The following is a 20,694-nucleotide window of genomic DNA, read 5'->3' as shown; positions in this document are numbered from 1 at the left end:
AGAGTCGATGGTCTTCTTACCGGGAACCCTTAGGATAATCCTCCATGTCCCGTTTTTATCGTGTGCCTCGAGCTCGTCCTGAATTGCTGCGATCCATTAGACAGCCTCCGGTCCGGTCGTGGCTTCAAGCAACGTCGTGGGTATATGGTGCTCTGCTAGGTTTACCTGTCGATACCTCTCTGGTATTCTAATTAAGGCTCTATCCCTCAAGACTCTGGGATCATCGGCTCCTGTTTGTCGCTGTTGACCAGCTCTGTCGACAGCTTCTCCGGCGTCCGCAGGACCATTGTCATCGGATACTTCTACGCTTTCGACAATCTCATTACCGACTCTCGCGTTGTCGACAGCGACTTCGTTGTTGGCTGCTTGTTCTCTCGGCTCCTGGTTAACCTCGCGTCTGCCTGGAAACAGAAGGACGACCCCGACTTCGGACATTATCAGCTCGCCTGTCTCGTTACTGCTGGTTCTCTCCCGGAACACTACGTGCCTGGAAACAGAAACTTTTCTCGTCTCGGGATCATACAACCTGTAGTTCTCGGAGTCGCCATCGTATCCCACGAGTACGGTCTTCTTGGCCCTGGGATCGAATTTCTTTATGAGTTCCTTTGGGATCCTCTCGTAGGCCTTTGACCCGAACACCCTTGCGTGCCCGAGGTTTGGTTTCCGCTTCTCCCAGAGTTCGTATGGTGTCTTACTTCCGCCTGCTGCTGACCGTCCTGTTTGGTTCAGGATGTAGACAGCTGTGTTTGTTGCTTCCGCCCACAGATGCGCCGGCAGCTTTTTCGCCTGCAACATCGTCCTGGCTGACTCGACAACCGTCCGATTGCTCCGTTCTGACTTGCCGTTCTGTTCCGGGGTATGCGGCGCCGCGAACTCCATGGCGATTCCGCGTGACTTCACGTACTTCGTCATTTTCGAGTTGCGGTACTCAGTACCGTTGTCTGTGCGCAGCTTTTTCAAGCGCCGACCAAACTTGTTTTCCAACAATTGATCAAGTTCTTTGAAACGATCAAAGACTTCGTTTTTGTGGCGCATGAAGTAGACGTAGCGATAACCGGTGGCATCGTCAATGAACAAGACGAAGAAGCGCGCATCGCCGAGAGACCGAGTTGACATAGAACCGCACACGTCGCTATGAATCAGCTCGCCCGGGAGTCTGTCCACTCTGTCTTTGACTTGGTTGAACGGGAGCTTGTGTAGCTTGCCCAGTTGGCAGACTTCACAAAAAAACTCTTCAGCGTTTTTTACTTTCATTCCTTTCACCAGATCCTTTTGAACGAGGTCACTTAGTGCTCGTTTGTGTATGTGGCCGAGTCGCTCGTGCCACAGGCTAAGGTCCAGCGCGGTCACATTTGCTTCCCCGCGTGACCGCGGCTCACGGATGAACATTCTATATAGTGAGTTCGATTGTCGCAATCCCGTCGCTTCGACAACATCATTACGCGAGATCTCAACGTTATCTTTTTCGAACATCACTCGGAACCCTTTTGCGGCGCGTGCCCCGACGGAGAAAAGGTTCTTTGCCAAACGTGGCACTAGTAACACGTTCTTTATCACCGCGCGCTCCCATACTCCGTTCGCGAGCTTCTCGACTCGCACATTTCCTGTGCCGGTAACGTCGCATTTTCCGTTGTCGCCCAGGAAGATGCTCTCACCTTTCACCGCTCGGTAGTTCTCCATCCAATCCCGACGGAAGGTAATGTGCGCTGACGCACCGCTGTCGGTAAGCCAGACATCCTTTGTGTCGGCTTTTAGTAACTGCTTTCTCTGCTCGTGCGTCGGCTTCAGATTTTCTCCGTCGCTCGCTGCCGTTTTCGGGCTTCTTTCGAGCGCACTCGCGACGAACGCGCACTCGCTGCTCGACTGACCTTGGCTTCTTTTGTTGTTGTTTTCCCTTTTGCTCTTTGTAGGACACTCGCTGGCGTAATGACCTTTCTCCTGGCAACGGTAGCACTCGACATTCTTCTTTGAACATCGTTTTTCCTTCTTTTCAGAGCTCTTTGTTCCCGAACCGTCCTTGGAATTTCTTTGTTTCGAGACAGCTAGTGCACTCGTTGCATCACCTTCCGTGTCGAGCCGGCTCTCTTCCCTGATAAGCCTTTCTTGAAGATGTTCCACCGTCTGTCGCTCAGTTTCCACACTGTCCCAGGCCGTCCTCAGGACACTATACTTCAACGTTAAATTGGCGAGTATCTTGGCCATGATCGTTGCTTCCGACACGGCTTCTCCAAGGTCCGTCAGTCGCCGTGTCATGTTTAGTATTTTCGAGACGTACTACACGACTGAGTCCGATGGAGACATCTGGAACTCGTGGAAACGCTGCAAAAGGACGAGTTTGTTCGACGCCGTCTTCTGCTCGTGCACCGCGCTCAGCCTGTCTCACATAGCTTTCGCCATTGTGCAGATGAGCATGCTTTCGAGCTGTGCGCTCTCCATCGCGCAGCCGATGATTGCCATTGCCTTGGCGTTGTCTCGTATCCATTCCTTTGTTAACTCTGCGTTGACGCCGGCGGCATTAAGCGATCTTACTCGCGTTCCGTCGACGACATCATAGATCTCGTTCGCCATCAGCACGGCCGTAATCTAAAACTTCCAGCCTTGGAAATTTGTGCCGTCAAATCGTTTGACCAGCCTGGACGACACGTCGTCCGGCATCTCGCAGATCCACGCAGTGTTGACAAGAGAAGGATTTCGTCACCGACACTCGATCACACGCGTTTCGTGGCAGAAAATGTCCGTTTCTTTACACGATATTTTTTATCTATCGAGAATACGAGGCTCGACCGAGACTCGACCACAACACGTGCTGTTCCTCGACTACCGTGATGGCCGCGCCGATCACACCGTTCCGCACGCTTTTACTCGATCAGAGAGCTCTCGATATTCGCACGCCGGTAGGGTGTCTGGGCCCATAACCTGTTAAGGCGAGAATGAACGTAGCTGGAATATCGAATTGGAGAGGTAGAAACTTGATAATGTCTGTAGTTTGAATGCAAAAAACTTTATTCAAACTTTCAATCGTTGCGTGACTCTTGGACCGTGGTTCGTATGCGACTGACTTAAGAGACGGGAGAGAACAGAGCGTTGACGATGGATGGCGCGAGTGAGGCGTGAAAAAAGACTGTTATGTTTCAATGCGAGAACCTGCTTTATCAACAACAAATTATAACGACACAATGTACATATAATTATAACAATACAATGTACATATATATTTGTTATTGATATATTATTATATTATTAATATATTAATATATCTATATATCAATATATTAATATATTATTATATTTTCACAAATTTATTATTACTTATTATCTTACTATTCCTTGGATATATATATATATATATATATATATAATCTATTAAAATCTTAAAAACAAATTAAATTCATTAATTATAATGAATAAAATTTAAATTTGAATTTTGTATTTTGACATCTAATCAATTTATTATGTTTGCCTGAATAATGTATGCGTTAAATCGAAACATTATTTAATTCAATATTAATAGTATTTATTAAAAATATTGCTGCAAAAATGATTAAATGATTAAAATATTATTTATTCCATTTTCAGCCTTTTTAATTTACTTTTGTTTTTGGCAAGTTTCTTCTTGTTAAATATATTGAGTTTCGATATGTGGTGGACATTCAGGCAAGTCATTCGAGAATATTTTATACTTTATTTTATTTTTTATACTTTAACTATCAACGTTAAAAGAAATTCTTTATATAGAATAATCTCTGCAGCATATATAATATGTATGTTATATTATAACTGCATACATATTAAAGTAATAATATGAATGTATGGTAGAGTTCGTATAGTGCTTTATATAATGTCTATTTTTATATATAGAACAAGTTTTAAGAACCGCGATCGAAAACAATAATTATTTTAATGTGCATTTGCATTATAATTTTTTCTATCGTTTTTGGCAAAATATAACATAATTTTTTTCGCAGATCATGTTCATTACAAAAAAATGTGAAACAGCAACAGAAAAAGAAATTGTTATTTTATGCAATCTATGCGTGGAGAATTCCCTTTATACTAGCTGTTATTTGTAGTGTTATGAATCTTATTCCATTCGCCTGAAATTTTTCAACCAAATATTCCCACAAACAGTTGCATGTTAGAAGGTGAATATACGTCACTGACGGATATAATTCTATTAATTTTTAAATATTTGAAGAATTTTAACTATTAGTTTTCTTTAAATTCAAACAAGAAAAAATGGACTAACTAAATGACTAACTAATATATTAAAATAAACATTATTTAATCTAAAATTCCTTTGCTCGTTTAGTCGACCTATTACTTATTAATTTTACAATATTTGAATAAAAAGTTATATAAACTATTTAAAACTTAAATTATGTTTCACACATTTACAAGATATAGAAATTTGAATAAGTAAAAAAAATATTTTTTTTTTTACATCGCACACTTGTAGGGGGAAACATAATTACAGTTATATTGTATTATTTTGTGCTCAAAAGTATGTGCATCATCAGTAGCATTTGTTTATCTATTTCTACGGTATTAAAAATTGGATGTTACTGTTGAGAGATACCCATTTTCATAAATAAAAGAAAAAAATATCGATCCGGATTACGCGCGACGATCGATGGACATGCGCGCGCTGGAGAACGCGCACGCGGCGACTAGCGTTGGCGTGCGCCAAAAAGCGCGGCTCTCTCTTCCGTGAGCCACGACACGGTACTCATCGGCTCCGACAATTGTATTTCAAATATATTTAGTTAATAGTGAATACAGTGCATTATTCATATTCAATAATCCAGCCGCATTATCCCATACACAACAGTTACAAAAAGGATACGGGTTATCGTCTGAAAGATTCAGAAAGCAAGTGCTATAACGATAATAAAAAATGGTATGTATTCAGATATCGTTGCATTGAAATATGATAATCTATTTTATTAATGAGATTTATGCTATTTGTATTAACATTTATGCAAACAGCATCGCATAATTTTCAAATCTAAATGTGAATTTTGATTAAGACGATGCTCTATTGCTTCATTTGCATCCACAATAAAAAGTTAACCATAAGTAGGACTTTCATTTTGTGCAGCGTATAATGCTGTATTAACTTGATAATATATCTGTCCCTGTATCTTGAAACAATATGGACCAGGTCGTCTATTTTGAAAATTCTTTAAATTAGCGTTAAATGATGCAAACAAAAATGAACTATTATAACTACGAATATGTTGAAAAAAATCATTAGATTTTACATGAGTTCTATCAAATAAATCACAAATTAATTGTGGAAATTCCTTATTATAGGTACGTTGATGATATTTTTGCAATAGTACCACGCAATAAAATTGATAACATTTTGACTACGTTTAATAATTACCATCACCGTTTGCAATTTACGCATGAAACAGAGATAAATAACAAGATTAACTTTCTGGATACATTGGTTTTTAGAAACAATGGTAAACTATTGACTAGTTGGTACCAGAAACCCACCTTCTCTGGTAGATATTTAAACTACCATTCTAACCATCCGTTTAAATACAAAGTTAACACCATTAATAACTTAGTAGACCACGCTATTTTGTTATCGGATAAACGATTTCATAATGAGAACTTACAGATGGTTAAAAAAATCTTGTTGAATAATGTTTCCCTAGGACGGTCATTGAGCGATATGTGTATAAAAGAACATGTTTTTTTAGGAAATTCTCATAACGTAGTTGACAAAAATAATGTATTTGATATTTCGTCTTGTATTTTAATGCCGTATGTTAAGAACCTAAGTAAGACTATTGAGAGATCTATTAAGAAAACAGGCTTAAGTGTTATTTATACGATTCCAAAAAAACTAGATACTGTTATTAAACCCCGAAAAGACAAATTACCTAAAGCCGATATGACCGAGATAGTTTATAAAGTTGACTGCAACGACTGTGACGCCACATACATTGGACAAACTAAAAGACACCTTAATACTCGGATTAAAGAACACATGAATAATATAAAAATGCATGTCAGCAACCAAAATGTTATAAGCAAACATAGAAATGATTTTTCGCATGACTTTAAATGGACAAACTTAAATATTTTACATCGAGAAACAAACACTAGGAAAAGAGAGATTGCTGAAATGTTTTTTATAAAAAAATTTAACAACACGATCAACCTACAGAAAGACACAGAGAATTTGAATCCGATCTATGATAGAATAATCAAAACTGTTTAACTTAGTTCTCCTTTACCATCCATACTGAACGTTTTACGTAACACAGTATTTATATTAAAATGTGTAAAATGAAAAAACTTAATTATATATTGTACTAAAGATTTTGTAAGGTACGTCTTAATTTGTTATTACAATTTTGGTTTGCGCTTTGCTTTCTTAAAAATCGAAATTCTTGTATGTACATCTATTGTATTTTTTAATTTTAATTTTAGACTTGATAAGGACCTAAACCTAAGGTCGAAACGTTGTCTTTTCTTGTATATGACATCAAACTAATAATAAGAATCAATTTAAGCCAGTTGAGTCGTCTCACAGTTATTTTTAATTTTATTCATCACTGGCGATACAAGATACCTGCTATTAATTATTAATAATATTTATTAATGTCGCCTGGCCATTTTGCGACCTTAAATTTTCTGAGTGCCTTCCCTCTTCCCCTTTTCCCTTCCTCCCTCTATTTCCCTTTCCTCTCTAATCTCTGTTCCTCCTCATTCCATTCCCATTCCTCCCTCTCTATCTACAACCTTTTACCACTTACCATCGCCTCTTTCCCTCTAGCTCTCTCTCTCCTCGCTCTTTCCATCATCATCCACCTAATTCTCCTTTCCTCTCTTGTCAAATCCTCTTCAATTCCTATTTCCCATTTCCTCCACATCATTCTCCCATTCTCCAAGAGATCTCTCTTATTCTTTTCATTCTCCATCTCTACAATCATTATCATTTTTCCATCATCCTCCCCTCACCTCCCATGACCCTGCTATATCTGCTTTTTTATCCAGCACCACCTCTATCATCCTCTCCAGCAGTATCCTCCTCTCCCTCTGGTCTTCTCCATCCAGTCCTTTCCACGCAATATTTTTTCTCCTCCTCCATCTTCTTTCCATCTCCTCCGATCTTCTTTCTATTTTCTCTCTCTTCTCTCTCTCTCTATTCCTTCTCCTTTCTCTTTCCTTCATTTTTCTCCACATTTCTTCTTCCTTTTTCCATTTATTCTCCTCTTCACTGCTCCTGTCTTCCCTTTCTTCTTCCTCCATTCTTTTTCGTTCCACCTCCTTCTTTTCCTTTCTTCTTTCCCTCTGCTCTGCCTTTCTTTCTATCTTCCCTTTTTCATCTTTCTTCTCCGTTCTCTCATTTCCTTCTCCTTTCCTTCTCCTCTGTTTCTCTCCTTCTTCAGCTCCACAAGCTCCTTCTTTTTTCTCTTCCTCTCTCCTCTTCTTTTCCTTTTCTTCCACTTTCTCCCTTCTCTCTCTCTTTTTCTCTCTCTTTTCTTCCTCCTCCTTCACTATTTTCCACCAGTCTTCTCCTCTTTCTTCTAGATTTTCCTGTTCTTTCAATCTTCTTCCTTTCCCTTTTCCTTCCCTCTTTTGCTTTTCCTTCTCCTCCTTTGATCCTCTCTTCCATTTCCTCCTCTGTTCCCTCCAGGGTCTCCTCTTCTATCTCATCCCTTTCTGCCTCCTTGTCTCTTTTCTCTTCTTTCTCCCTACTCTCTCTCTCCTCCCTTACCCATCTCGCTATATCCTCCACCATCATTTCCACTCTGTCCATCTTTCTCTTCAGCTCCTTCATTTCTTCTTTGCACCCGCAGGTCCTGCTCCCCTCCATTCTTCTTTTTCATTCACTCTCTCCTTCATCTTCCTGTATTGCACTTTTCTCTTTTCTCTTCCTCTCTTCAGCCCACCTGTCTCTTCCTCTCTCTTCTTTGTACCTAACCACCTTGTATCTCCTCTTCGTCCTTTCCTGTCTTCTTCCTTCCTCTTCTGCCGTTTCCTCTTCTCCTCTCCTCTCTCTCCTTTCACCCTTCACTTCTGACTTCTCCTTCCTTCAGCTCTCCTCACCTCCGCCTTTTGTTTAACCCTTATCTCCTACACTTTCGCCTTTATTTATTCTCATCATGTGCGTACTTGCGTATCATGCGTGACAATGCACGTGCAAATTCCTTCCTTTCACGTGTTTTTCCTACTCTCCCTTGTGCCATCTCTAGCTCCCTCTCTCGCCTACCACTACTGCTACGCTTCCTTCCTTACCGTCCTTTCCTTCCTGTCTTATTGACCCTCTCCTTTCTCCTCCTCTGCTCCTTTCTTCCTTTCTTCTTTTTTTCCATACAAAGCTTTTTATTCTCTCCTCTCTTGCTTCTTCCTTCCTATATTCTTATCCCTGTTCCTTTCCTCCTTTTTCCTCTCTTACTCATCTTCCCTTTCTTTCTCATCCTCCTCCTCTCTTCCTCTCTGGCCGTGCGTCCTCCCATGACATATGCCACGTGTACGACTGTTCCACAGCCATCTCCTGCTCTTTCCTCTTTCCTTCCATGCACTTCATTTTCCACCCTCTGTTTCTTCTCCAGCTCTTCTTTTTCCTTCCTCCCTTTCGCTTCCTTCCTCCATCCTTCCCTGCATGTCCCCTTTTCACCGTGCGTACCGTGCATGCTTTCTCCACGTGTCCACCATTCCACTACTTGTCTTCCTATTCTCCACTTTTCGTCACTTCTCCTTTGCTCGTTTCCTTTCCCTTCATTTCCTTACTTTCTTTCATTTGTCCCTCCTTCCTCCTCTTTCACCTCACATTATCTTAACTTTTTCGGAGCACTCTTGCACAACGTCCTCTCACTTTCCGCCATATTCCTTTCCCTCCTCTCTGCTATAATTTTTGTATAATAATGTACATATTTTGATATAATAAAAGTTGTAGTAGTATTTGAAACGAATACAACGATGTATGATTGAATATAAATATTTCACATATTATACAAGTTTTATTGGTTTGAAATATCGTGGGCGACATCTACCTTTTCAGTTTTAGCCCTGCAATATGATCAACTTCTGACGCGTATTAGAGATTGACGTATGTCACATTGTCATTTAATCATAATACACGAATCAGAAGTTGGTCATATTGCAGGGCTGAAACTGAAAAGGTAGACGTCGCTCACGATATTTCAAATCGATAAAACTTGTATAATATATGAAATATTTATATTCAATCATACATCGTTGCATTCGTTTCAAATAGTACTACAACTTTTATTATATCAAAATATCTACATTATTATACAAAAATTATGCATACCTCTCCGTTCTTCAATACAAATAATTTTTGAAATCAACCACTATGCTCACAATAGAGTTCAGTTCAAACCATTTAATTTCATATATATTTGTTATGGTTTATTTCTTTTAATTTAAAAGTTAAAAGGGATGAGCCACATCTAGGTGGGACACGCTGTATACAGGGTGAGTCATTTTAATGTCCCACCCCAAATATTTCTGTTCCTATGCATTTTACGAAAAAATGTTTCAGACAAAAGTTGTATGGTTTCGAGGGGGCCATAAGATGGTACCATTGGTTTGACCTTGAATAGTCATTTTAAGGTCACGTAAAGGTCTCCTTCACTTTCTTAAATGGAACCTACTATTTTTTATTACATATTCTTATAGTTTACCACGAGAGCTTTCTAAAACACTGTAATAAAATATTTTTTATTAAGTATTTTTCGAATTATAAAGCTCCAAAGTTGCAGTATTTTGACATAAAATACAAAATATCTTGTAAAATATTCATTTTCCGAGTATCATACCTTAATGCACAGAATAATGAGACGAATCAGGTGATGTAAAGAAAGCACATAGTTGCCTTAAAAAAAATATGAAAATTACAATAAGCAGTTGCACAATTTTTCTTAAAGACAACCATGTGTTTTCTTTGTACCAACTGATTCGTCTCATTATTCTGATGATAAAAGTATTAAGGCATGATAATCGAAAAATGAATATTTTGCAAGATTTTTCGTATTTTATGTTAAAATACTGCAACTTTGAAATCTTATAACTCGAAAATCATTAAATAAAAAAATACTTTATAATAGTGTTTTGGAGCTCTCAAGGTAAGCTACAGAAATATGCAAAAATATAGAGAGTGTTCCATTAAAAAAAATTGAAGTGACCTTTACATGACCTTCCAATGACTCTTCAAGGTCAAACCAATGGTATCATCTTATGACCCCCTCGAAACCACACAACTTTTGTCTAAAACATTTTTTCGTAAAATGCATACGAACAGAAATATTTCGGGTGGGACATTAAAATGACTTACCCTGTATATGTATACATATATATATATATATATATATATATATTTACCTAAAATATATTTACCAAATATTATACACCTCCTTCCTTCTTTTTCTTTCTTCCTTTCTCTATTTTTTCCGAATCCTTTTTTCTTCTTTTTCTTTCTTTTTCTTTTCTATGAACCTCCTTTTTCCTTTCTCTCTTTCTTTTAATTATTCTCCGTCACTTTTTTCTTTCTGTTATATATATAATTTATAAAATATAAATTAACATATTATATATATATATATATATACATATAAATTATAGTCTTTGCTTACGTATGCGCTTACGCTTGCATGTTTCTTTATTTCATGCCAATTTACTCTGTATGTGTTTTAAACAGGAAATAATCTCCCTGTTCTAATTGCGTTGCGGCTTCCTTTAAATGTGCGACAATGTTATCGAACGGTATTAGTTTCGGATGTACGTTTCCCTCTTCGATTTGCGCTAAGTATTCTATGATATTTTCAGCGTCCCTATTGGAGTCTGTTAAAACTGCCATAATTATTTCATATTGCTTCTGTATGTTTTCTAATGTAATATATTCCGCTAAATTTTCTTGTAAGAGTTTCTCACTCTGCTCTATTATATTCTCTAACTTATTTACTCGTATATGTTTGGCTCTATTGGTCGAGAGGAATCAAGTGGAGATTGTGGTTTTAAAAATTAAAAGAGCTGACTTAATAAGTATTCTCATTATTATTTATGTGTGTTATCGTATCGTTGATTATTGTCAGTTGATGTCAAACTGTGTGTTGTATCGTGCTCTGTCGGCTATTTATTAACTCTAGTTGTTCATTTATATACGTTTTTCGTCATCCGCGTCCATGGTACCAAACAATGTTTTTGCTATTGTACCTATCCCGTCAATTATTTCCTTACGTTTGTCTGTACGTCTGTCGTAGAATGTAGTTATTTGCATTGTTGTCTTTTCTAAATAATTTAACGTTTGTTTTGTAATATTAACAAGTTAAGGCATGTTTTTCGTTGCGTTAATATATTGCATGTTTTTTCTGTTTGTTCTATGTAATTTCGTATATATCCCTGTTTTGCGGTTAATGTAGCTAGATCTAATTTTATTACTAATTTCCACGTACTTTTAGAGCAGTGTAGGTGACCTATTCTTTCGAAGTGTATCCCTGGTTCGTTGGCAAATTCTTCGAGTTCGTACGGTTCTTGGTTTGACCGTCTTAATATTGCTGCGTTGGCACTTGTTGCGGATGAGAGAGAGAGAGAGAGAGAAAGAGAGAGAGAGTGTGTATGTGTGTGAGTGCATGTACGCATGCAGTGCGGAAACGTGATATTTTCAATATCAAATTCGGCGCGTCAATTTGCGCTAATCGCACGGCACCAATCGCGCTGCGCGCGTTTCGCGCGCCAAACGCCTTCGGCTGTCGCCAGCCCGCTTACGCGGGCTGGCCAAACAAAACAGAAAAGGCAAAACAGTTTTGTCCTCCGACACTCGAGAGGATTCCACAGCATTACATTGCAAAATTACAAGTTCGGTAATTTTACATTAAAACCTTCTCGAAGGTCGGCAGGATAAAACTGTTTTCCCGCGCGTTCCACACTCACTCGCTTTGTCGCAGCTCGCATGCACAGACCGAGAGTTTTCTTCGTTTACGTTTTTTTTCACAACGTTCCGTGGTATCGCACTTCTCGCGAATACTTTATTCTTTGTGGATTGCACTTCTTGCAATCCGTGTATTTTTTATCTGTGCGCGACTCTCATTTCTTGTACATAGCAAAAATACAGTGCCGTTCTCAGTAACATTGTCTCTCTCTTTTTTTTGGTGTCGTTGTGCTGTGCTCCTTAGAAAATCTTACAATTCACTCGCACACCGGTTCGCACTCCGCGTTGCCACGAATTCGCACATTTTTTGGTCCTTCGAGCCGGATCCTCTCCGCGTATTCGTCGCGTCCGGCATCTTCTGTGCTTCGCAGTCTAAGTGTGTGCGCGACCAGGGTGATCTGTGACCTGTAACGAACAAAATGGGCATGGATAAATTGATCGACGCTCAACATGAACTTCACGTGCGTATATTACGTAGTGTCGACAATTTACGAAAAATCGGGGCGGCCAAGCTGAACGTGGACACCATCCAAGCTGCGATCCGCCTCCTGGACGACAAGTGGACCAGATTTCAGGAGCTGCACGCGGAGCTCCGCGACAAATACTGGAAGGAGATAAAGGAAGATGAGTACACCTCCGACGACCTTCCAAGCAAGGTCGAAACGGCGTATTACACGCAACGCTCCGAACTTGCCGAGATGGAGGAAAGGCTTTCCACGCCGTCGGAAGCTGACACCTCCGAGAAGGCTCGAGGAAGCGCGCCGTCCCGCAGGACCCTGCCACGCATCAATCTGCCTCAATTCAGTGGCAAGTTCGAGGATTGGCCAAGCTTCCGGGACCTGTTCCGCTCCATCATCCTCGGGGATCCATCCTTGACTAAGATCGAGCAGCTGCACTATCTCAGGACGAGTGTCAAGGGCGACGCGGAGCAGCTCATTCGGAACTTGCCCTCCACGGAAGACAACCTGGAACAGGCATGGGACATGCTGACGACATATTTCGAGAACAAGCGCCTCCTCGTGCGTTCCTACCTGACGGCCTTCACATCGCTGCCGAGGATGAAGGCTCCCTCGCCCGACGGCATCCGTCGAATCTTCCACGGCGTGCTCATCACAGTGGGCGCTCTGAAGGGCATCGGGCGTCCGATAAGCGACTGCACCGACCTTTTTGTGCACCTGGTCGTCGAACTGCTGGACGCCGAAACTCAACGCGAGTGGGAGAGTTCGCTCGGCAAGTCTGCCGAGCCGCCGTCGTACGACACGCTCCGGGAGTTCCTGCAAGAGCAGCTGATGACCTTGGAGGTCCTCCAGTCCACCAGGCCCGGACCATCTGGCAAGCCCTTGGAGAAATCCAACCGCGCCGCTCGCACAAGCCACGTGGGGAGCAAGGGATCAGACCCGAGCCGCAGCTGTCCGCTCTGCAAGAAGGATCACTTTATCGCGTACTGTGAGCTGTACAAGAGAAAAACAGTGGCTGAAAAAAAGGAGGCAATCAATGCTCACCAACGGTGCTGGAACTGCCTGGGTCGGCATCTCCTTGCTGATTGCACGTCCTCCAAGGTGTGCATGAAGTGCTCTAGCAAGCACCATTCCTCTCTTCACGACACCTTCACCGTTGTGGCTCTGCCTGCTGCCGGACCATCTTCCGCGGTGACGACCCACGTGGCCAGGCGACCGCCGGTGGAATGCCGATCAGCGCTTCTGGCAACCGCGCGCGTGCTGGTGGCTGATCGCGCGGGCACTCGCCACGACGTCCGCGCCCTGATTGACCCGGGTTCGGAGACATCACTGATCGCGGAATCTCTGGCACAACGCCTTTGCCTGCCGCGGACTCCCTCCTCAGTGGCCATCTTCGGAGTAGGTGGCATCCAGTCAGGCGTCTCTCGAGGGCGAACAGCGGTCACCATCTTCTCGCGCGACGGGCACTTCGCGCTCGCCGCTTCGCCTCTCGTGCTGCCGCGCCTAACCGTGTACGGCGGCATTCCTGAGGGAGAAGCACGCTCATGGCCGCACCTTGAGGACCTCGACCTCGCTGATCCTGAATTCCACCGCCAGGATCCCGTGGAACTACTGCTCGGTGCGGATGTGTACCTGGATCTCGCCATGCCGAAAGGTCTTCGTAGAGGAGGGCCGCAGGAGCCAGGAGCGCTGCTGACGCGCTTCGGATGGGTGCTGTTGGGCGCCATTGGGACCTGCCACATCACGAATCCCGTGTCGTCGTTGCAGTGTACCACAGTGGAGGACCTTGCCGAGCTGGTGCGTCGTTTTTGGGAAACGGAGGAGCCTCCCCGTGCCGTCCTTCCGCTGACCGCTGACGAGCAGGAGTGCGAGGACCACTTCTTGCGCACCCATCGACGACTATCAGACGGCCGCTATCAGGTGCGACTCCCGCTGCGATCGAGGTTGCCGGACTTAAGCCCCACCCGTCGCGCCGCATCACGTCTCCTCGACGTCATGAGGCGTCGCTTCGACCGCGACACCAACTTCGGAGTGCTGTACCGCGACTTCATGCGCGAGTACATCACCCTCGGGCATATGACGCTCGCTGCCTCCACTGTGGCTTCACCAGGTGACCGGATCAATTTCTTGCCACATCATGGGGTGCTGCGGACTTCGGCTGCCGGTTCCAAGATCCGCGTCGTTTTCAACGGATCAGCTCGCACGGGCGCCGAGGCGTCTCTCAACGGTGTGCTGCACTCTGGACCTAACTTGCTGCCGTCTCTCGCTGATGTCTTGACTCGATGGCGGCGGCACCGGTACGTCTTCATGGCCGACGTTCAAATGATGTACCGGCAAATTCAGCTTCATCCGGACGATCGAGACCTACAACGGATCCTGTGGGCAGAGAACAACGGGGTCAGCGAGTACCGGCTAAATACGGTCACGTATGGCTTGGCGAGCGCACCATATTTCGCCATACGAGTGCTGCGGCAGCTTGCGTCAGACGAAGCCAACCGTTTCCCGCTCGGTGCCGACGTCCTGCAGCACGACGTGTATGTGGACGACATACTCACCGGAGCTGCTGACCTGGACTCTGCTCGTTGCCTCCTGGGACAAGTGACCTCGCTCTGCATGGCGGGCGGCTTTCCGCTGAGGAAGTGGGCCTCTAACGACAACCGCCTCCTGGAGTTCATCCCTGTCGAGCATCAACTAGGCACGACGGCCGGCGCGAGGTTACCTGCAGACGAGCATTTGGTGAAATCCGCACGAAGACACCTTCTCGTTGTCTGTCCGGCTGACTCCATCGGCCCCACCTACCAAGCGGACCGTGCTGGCGCAGACCGCTCGCCTGTTCGACCCGCTGGGCTGGCTAGCACCAATCCTCGTGCGTGCAAAGTTGCTGATCCAGTCGGCGTGGCTGCAGCAGCTCGAGTGGGACGCACCGCTATCACGCGAGGACACCGCCGCATGGACAGCCCTCGAGGAGGAATTGCCGGTACTGGAGAAGATCAGACTGCCACGTTGGCTGCACAGCAACGCTCCAAGCAGCCCCATGGAGCTCCACGGCTTCTCGGATGCCTCCGAACGGGCTTACGCTGCTGTGGTCTACAGCAGGGTGGAGGATGGCGGACTGCCCCGCATCAACCTGGTGGTCGCCAAGAGCAGGGTGGCCCCGTTGAAGCGTGTATCGCTGCCGAGACTAGAGCTCTGCGGAGCAGCTCTGCTGTCAAAGCTAGCAGAGCATATGCGGCTCTCCTTGGATCTGGAGAAGTCGGCGGTCACCCTCTGGACGGATTCTGCGGTGACACTTGGCTGGATACGTGGACACCCTGCAAAGTGGAATACGTACGTAGCCAACCGCGTCGCTGAAATTCACCGCGACAACCAGGATGCGAGATGGCAGCACGTACCTGGCAAGGAGAACCCTGCAGACTGTGCCTCCCGAGGGGTGTCACCGAAGGAGCTCCTGGAACATCATCTGTGGTGGCGAGGGCCGGAATATCTCCGTCATCACGCGGACTCTTGGCCGAAGGACGTCGGACTCTTGGAAACGGCCGACTTACCGGAGCAGCGACCGTTCCGATGCCATGCAGCCGCCGAGGAACGAGAAGCTGAGGAGCTCTGCCGCTTTTCCTGCCTTCGTCGCCTGCTTCGCGTGTCCGCCTGGATCTGGCGCTGGAGGGCACGAGGGCGTCACTCAGCAGACAGCGAAGCTGTGTCGGCCTCCTTGGAACCTGAGGAGTTGGAGGCCGCTTTATCTAAATGGATCCAGGTAGCTCAGGAGTCGAGCTACCATGCCGAGCTGCAGTACGTCCGTGCTGGAAAGACGCTGCCTGCCCGGAGCTCACTCCGCAAGCTGGTTCCCATGTTGGACGACGAGGGCACCCTGCGAGTCAGCGGGCGTCTAAAACACGCAATTTTGGACGCCGATCAACGTCATCCTGCCATCCTACCGCCGCAGTCTCACCTGACGCACCTGGTGGTTGACGCCGCCCACAGGCGAACACTTCACGGCGGAGTCCAGGCCACCTTGGCTCATATCAGGCAGCGTTTTTGAATTCCGCGAGGACGTCAAGTGGTTCGCAGCCACATTCACAGTTGCCCTCCGTGCATCCGATGGCGGGCGGCCACTCCACGGCCGAAGATGGGCGACCTGCCAAGAGCGCGCGTCACTCCGAGCCGCCCATTCCAGCACACCGGCGTGGACCTCGCCGGCCCGGTGTGGCTTCGAACGACGAGAGGCCGAGGACACAAGGCCTACAAGGGTTTTTTGGTGGTATTCGTTTGTTTTAGCTCCCGCGCCGTACATCTTGAAGCTGTCAGCGACTACACCGCCGAGGCCTTCCTAGCGGCCTTTCGTCGGTTCGTGTCCCGACGAGGGTTGTGCACAGTCGTGTACAGCGACTGCGGCACTAACTTTGTGGGCGCGGACCGACAGCTTAAGGCCCTCTTCAAGGCTGCTGGCCGTGAGATCCAGACCATTGTTGGGCGCCTGGCAGACCGAGGAGTGCGGTGGAGCTTCAATCCACCGGCAGCTCCACATTTTGGCGGCCTGTGGGAAGCGGCGGTCAAGGCGGTTAAACACCACCTTAGACGCACCATCGGCGAGGCCAGACTGACCTTTGAGGAACTGTCGACGTTCCTCACAGAGGTTGAGGCCTGCCTCAATTCTAGGCCGCTCGAAGCCTTGACGGATGACCCTGACGACCTCCGTGCCCTGACGCCTGGGCATTTCCTGGTGGGAAGCCCTCTTCTCGCCATCCCGGAGCCGTCACTCCTGGACGCCTCAGCCAACTGACTGAATCGGTGGCGTCTCCTGCAGCAGATGCGGGATCACCTGTGGCAGCGGTGGACCCGCGAGTATCTACAGCACCTCAGCCCGCGGCCCAAATGGTGGGCCACTCGTGGAGCTATTCTCGAGGGCCAGTTGTGTCTGGTCAAGGGCGAGAATACCCCGCCGTGCCGGTGGCCGCTTGCTCGGGTCACGCGCGTGCACCCCGGCCTGGACGGGGAGATACGCGTGGTGGACGTCCGCACGTCCGTTGGCGAGTTAACCCGGCCAGTAGTTAAAATCGTACCACTGCCGACGGCTGCCGCCAAGGACCCAGGGCCACCCGCGTAAACCCCGTGCCGCGAGTTCCGTCGCGACTGTATATACTGTAAATAATAATAAAACGCATCATTATTCTTGTTCGTCGTCAAAAAACTGTAAAAACATTGAGTCGTATACTCACTCTCGTCTCGCGCATCGTATTCTTCGCTGCATCTTAATGCTTCCTCCGCTTTAGCACCTCCAAAAAAAAAAAAAAATCGTTCGTCGCTCGTCGCGACGAGGCGGGCGGAATGTTACGGATGAGAGAGAGAGAGAGAAGAGAGAGAGAGAAAAGAGAGAAAGAGAGAGAGAGTGTGTATGTGTGTGAGTGCATGTACGCATGCAGTGCGGAAACGTGATATTTTCAATATCAAATTCGGCGCGTCAATTTGCGCTAATCGCACGGCACCAATCGCGCTGCGCGCGTTTCGCGCGCCAAACGCCTTCGGCTGTCGCCAGCCCGCTTACGCGGGCTGGCCAAACAAAACAGAAAAGGCAAAACAGTTTTGTCCTCCGACACTCGAGAGGATTCCACAGCATTACATTGCAAAATTACAAGTTCGGTAATTTTACATTGGAACCTTCTCGAAGGTCGGCAGGATAAAACTGTTTTCCCGCGCGTTCCACACTTACTCGCTTTGTCGCAGCTCGCATGCACAGACCGAGAGTTTTCTTCGTTTACGTTTTTTTTCACAACGTTCCGTGGTATCGCACTTCTCGCGAATACTTTATTCTTTGTGGATTGCACTTCTTGCAATCCGTGTATTTTTTATCTGTGCGCGACTCTCATTTTTTGTACATAGCAAAAATACAGTGCCGTTCTCAGTAACATTGTCTCTCTCTTTTTTTTGGTGTCGTTGTGCTGTGCTCCTTAGAAAATCTTACAATTCACTCGCACACCGGTTCGCACTCCGCGTTGCCGCGAATTCGCACAGCACTGAATACGATCATTCTGTAATAACATATATATAATTCTTCTTACTACTTTATCTTTATATACTTTTGTATGCAATTTTTTATCAAGAGAGCGGAGCATTCGTTCTCTATGTCATCTGTCGTCCCTTTAGTCTTATGACAACTTTTGTTACGTGCGGCACGACGTATTACTATGCATTTTCGTTATAATTGTATTAGGTGCAATGCCTATACGCAATTGTATGATTTGTTGTGTCCTTATTGTCGCGCCCGCGCCCCTGTTGTGGGGCCCGAAATGACAGGAAACGAATATACCCGGGCGTACGATGTGGTGCTCCGGTGGGCGAATGTGTCCCGGAGGACGGGTGAGCCGCATTCCTTGCACGTCACCCTCGTTACGCGTACTGGTGCGCGAATGGTGCGTGAGGTGGTGGTTTTGGTGGGGGCGACCAGTCTTGATCCATTTGCGATACCAGAATAGATAAATCCTAATTTTCGATAAATAATTTCAGTCTGTTTGTGTGCATGCGTATCGCTTTTCTTCCTTTCTTTACTGTGTAGTTCACGCTTGAATTTTTTTCTATTATTGTGTATGGTCCTGCCCATAATGCATCTAATTTCTTTGATCGTCCACGTCGTAGCGTCTCATCGTACACGAGTACCTTGTCGCCTATTTTAAATTTAGCTTCTTTTGCGGATTTATCAAAGTATTCTTTCGATTTTATTTTTTCTTCTTTAATATTCTCTTTCGCAAGGTTCGATGCACGTATTTTTTCCCTTAGTTCCTGTAGATAGTCGTCATAGCTATACGTCAGTTTAGGCGGTTTCGTTAGTGTTGTCGGTAGTTTGACTTGTCGTCCGTATATTAATTCAAAGGGGGTATATCCCGTAGCTGTATGAGAAGTAGTATTATATGTGAACATTGCGTATGGCACCCATTCATCCCAGTCGGTGTGGTCGGCATTTACATCTTGTCGCAAATATTCGGCTAATGCGCGGTGCGATCTTTCTAATGCTCCGTTACTCTCGGGATGATACGCGGTTGTTTGTATCTTTTTTATTCTTAATAATTTGCATATATTTTTAAATACTTCGCTCATGAAATTTGTGCCTTGATCCGTTAAAATTTTCTCTGGAATGCCGTGTTCAAAAATTATTTTCGTAACAAACTCTTTTGCGACGGTATTCGCTTCCTGATTTACGATCGGTATTGCTTTACTGAGCTTCGTCAGGCTATCCTGAAATGTTAACAAGTATTTGTTTCCGTTAGTAGTAACTGTTAAAGGTCCGAGAATGTTTAATGCACATTTTTCGAATGGTTTATTCGGAGTATCCGTGATTACGAGAGGTGCTTTTATTCGGCGCGATAGCTTATTTTTTTGGCAAGATTTGCATCTGGCAATATATCGTTCGACATCTCTTGTCAATCCTGACCAGTTATGTTTTAATCGAATTCTTTTGATTGTTCGTTCGATTCCTTGATGCCCTCCTGTGGGTGCATCGTGGTATTCGTAGAGTATTTGATTCTTTTCCTCTTCCGAATATTTTCTTGTGTTATTGTCGAATTCTTCCTCTTCTTTTTCTGCCTTGTATATCTCCTCTATCCTTTCGCTTGAGTCAGCGTTTTGGATTACATTCCGGCTCAATGCGTCGGCGTTTGCGTTCGCTCGTCCGGCCTTATGAATAATTTCGTAATCATATTCTTCTAATTTTAACCTCCAGCGAATTAGCCTTGAGCCGGGGTCATTTACGTTAAATAACCATACTAATGGTTTATGATCGGTAATTATTTTAAACTTTGTGCCGTAGATGTATGGTCGAAAATGTTTAACGGCCCATACGATTGCCAATAGTTCCTTTTCCGTAGTATTATAATTTTGTTCCACGCAAAATAATACTCGGCTGGCGTATGCGATAGGTCTATCCTTGCCTACCGCTCCTTGTGATAATACGCCTCCGATTTCATAGTCCGAGGCATCGGTAGTCACGTTGAATTCTTCATTGAAGTCCGGATACTTTAATACTGGAGCTGTCATTAATTTTTTCTTTAATTTTTCAAACGCGATTTGTTGCTCATTTTTCCATTCGAACGTTTCCGTTTTCTTCGTTAGTTTTGTTAACGGTTTTGCAATTTGCAAAAAATTTTCTATAAATTTTCGGTAATAACCCGCTAGTCCGATAAACGATTGTACGTCTTTTACTTTCCGCGGTGTCGAAAAACTTTTTACCGTTTCTAATTTCGACGGATCTGGCAGTATTCCGTTTTCGGAAATAATATGTCCAAGGTATATCACCTCTTTTCGTAAAAATTCGCATTTGTCAGGCTGGAGTTT

At 44.9% G+C, this 20,694-nt stretch overlaps 2 protein-coding genes across 2 annotated transcripts; both read left to right on the top strand.

Annotated features, from left to right (window-relative positions):
- The first annotated feature begins 12,333 nt into the window (after positions 1–12,333).
- LOC114934890 (uncharacterized) lies at positions 12,334–16,411 on the top strand. The gene is made up of 2 exons (XM_029307599.1): positions 12,334–15,108; positions 15,176–16,411. The coding sequence occupies exons 1-2, from the start codon at positions 12,334–12,336 to the stop codon at positions 16,409–16,411; spliced, it is 4,011 nt and encodes a 1,336-aa protein (XP_029163432.1).
- An 87-nt stretch (positions 16,412–16,498) lies between these two features.
- LOC114934891 (uncharacterized) lies at positions 16,499–17,152 on the top strand. Its single transcript, XM_029307600.1, has one exon. It carries the CDS (start codon positions 16,499–16,501, stop codon positions 17,150–17,152), a length of 654 nt encoding a protein of 217 aa, XP_029163433.1.
- Positions 17,153–20,694: the final 3,542 nt, after the last annotated feature.

This window comes from Nylanderia fulva, unplaced genomic scaffold (genome assembly GCF_048542155.1).
Source record: "Nylanderia fulva isolate GAGA-0341 unplaced genomic scaffold, ASM4854215v1 Scaffold362, whole genome shotgun sequence".
NCBI lineage: Eukaryota > Metazoa > Arthropoda > Insecta > Hymenoptera > Formicidae > Nylanderia > Nylanderia fulva.
This window is presented reverse-complemented; position numbering and strand designations above follow the sequence as displayed.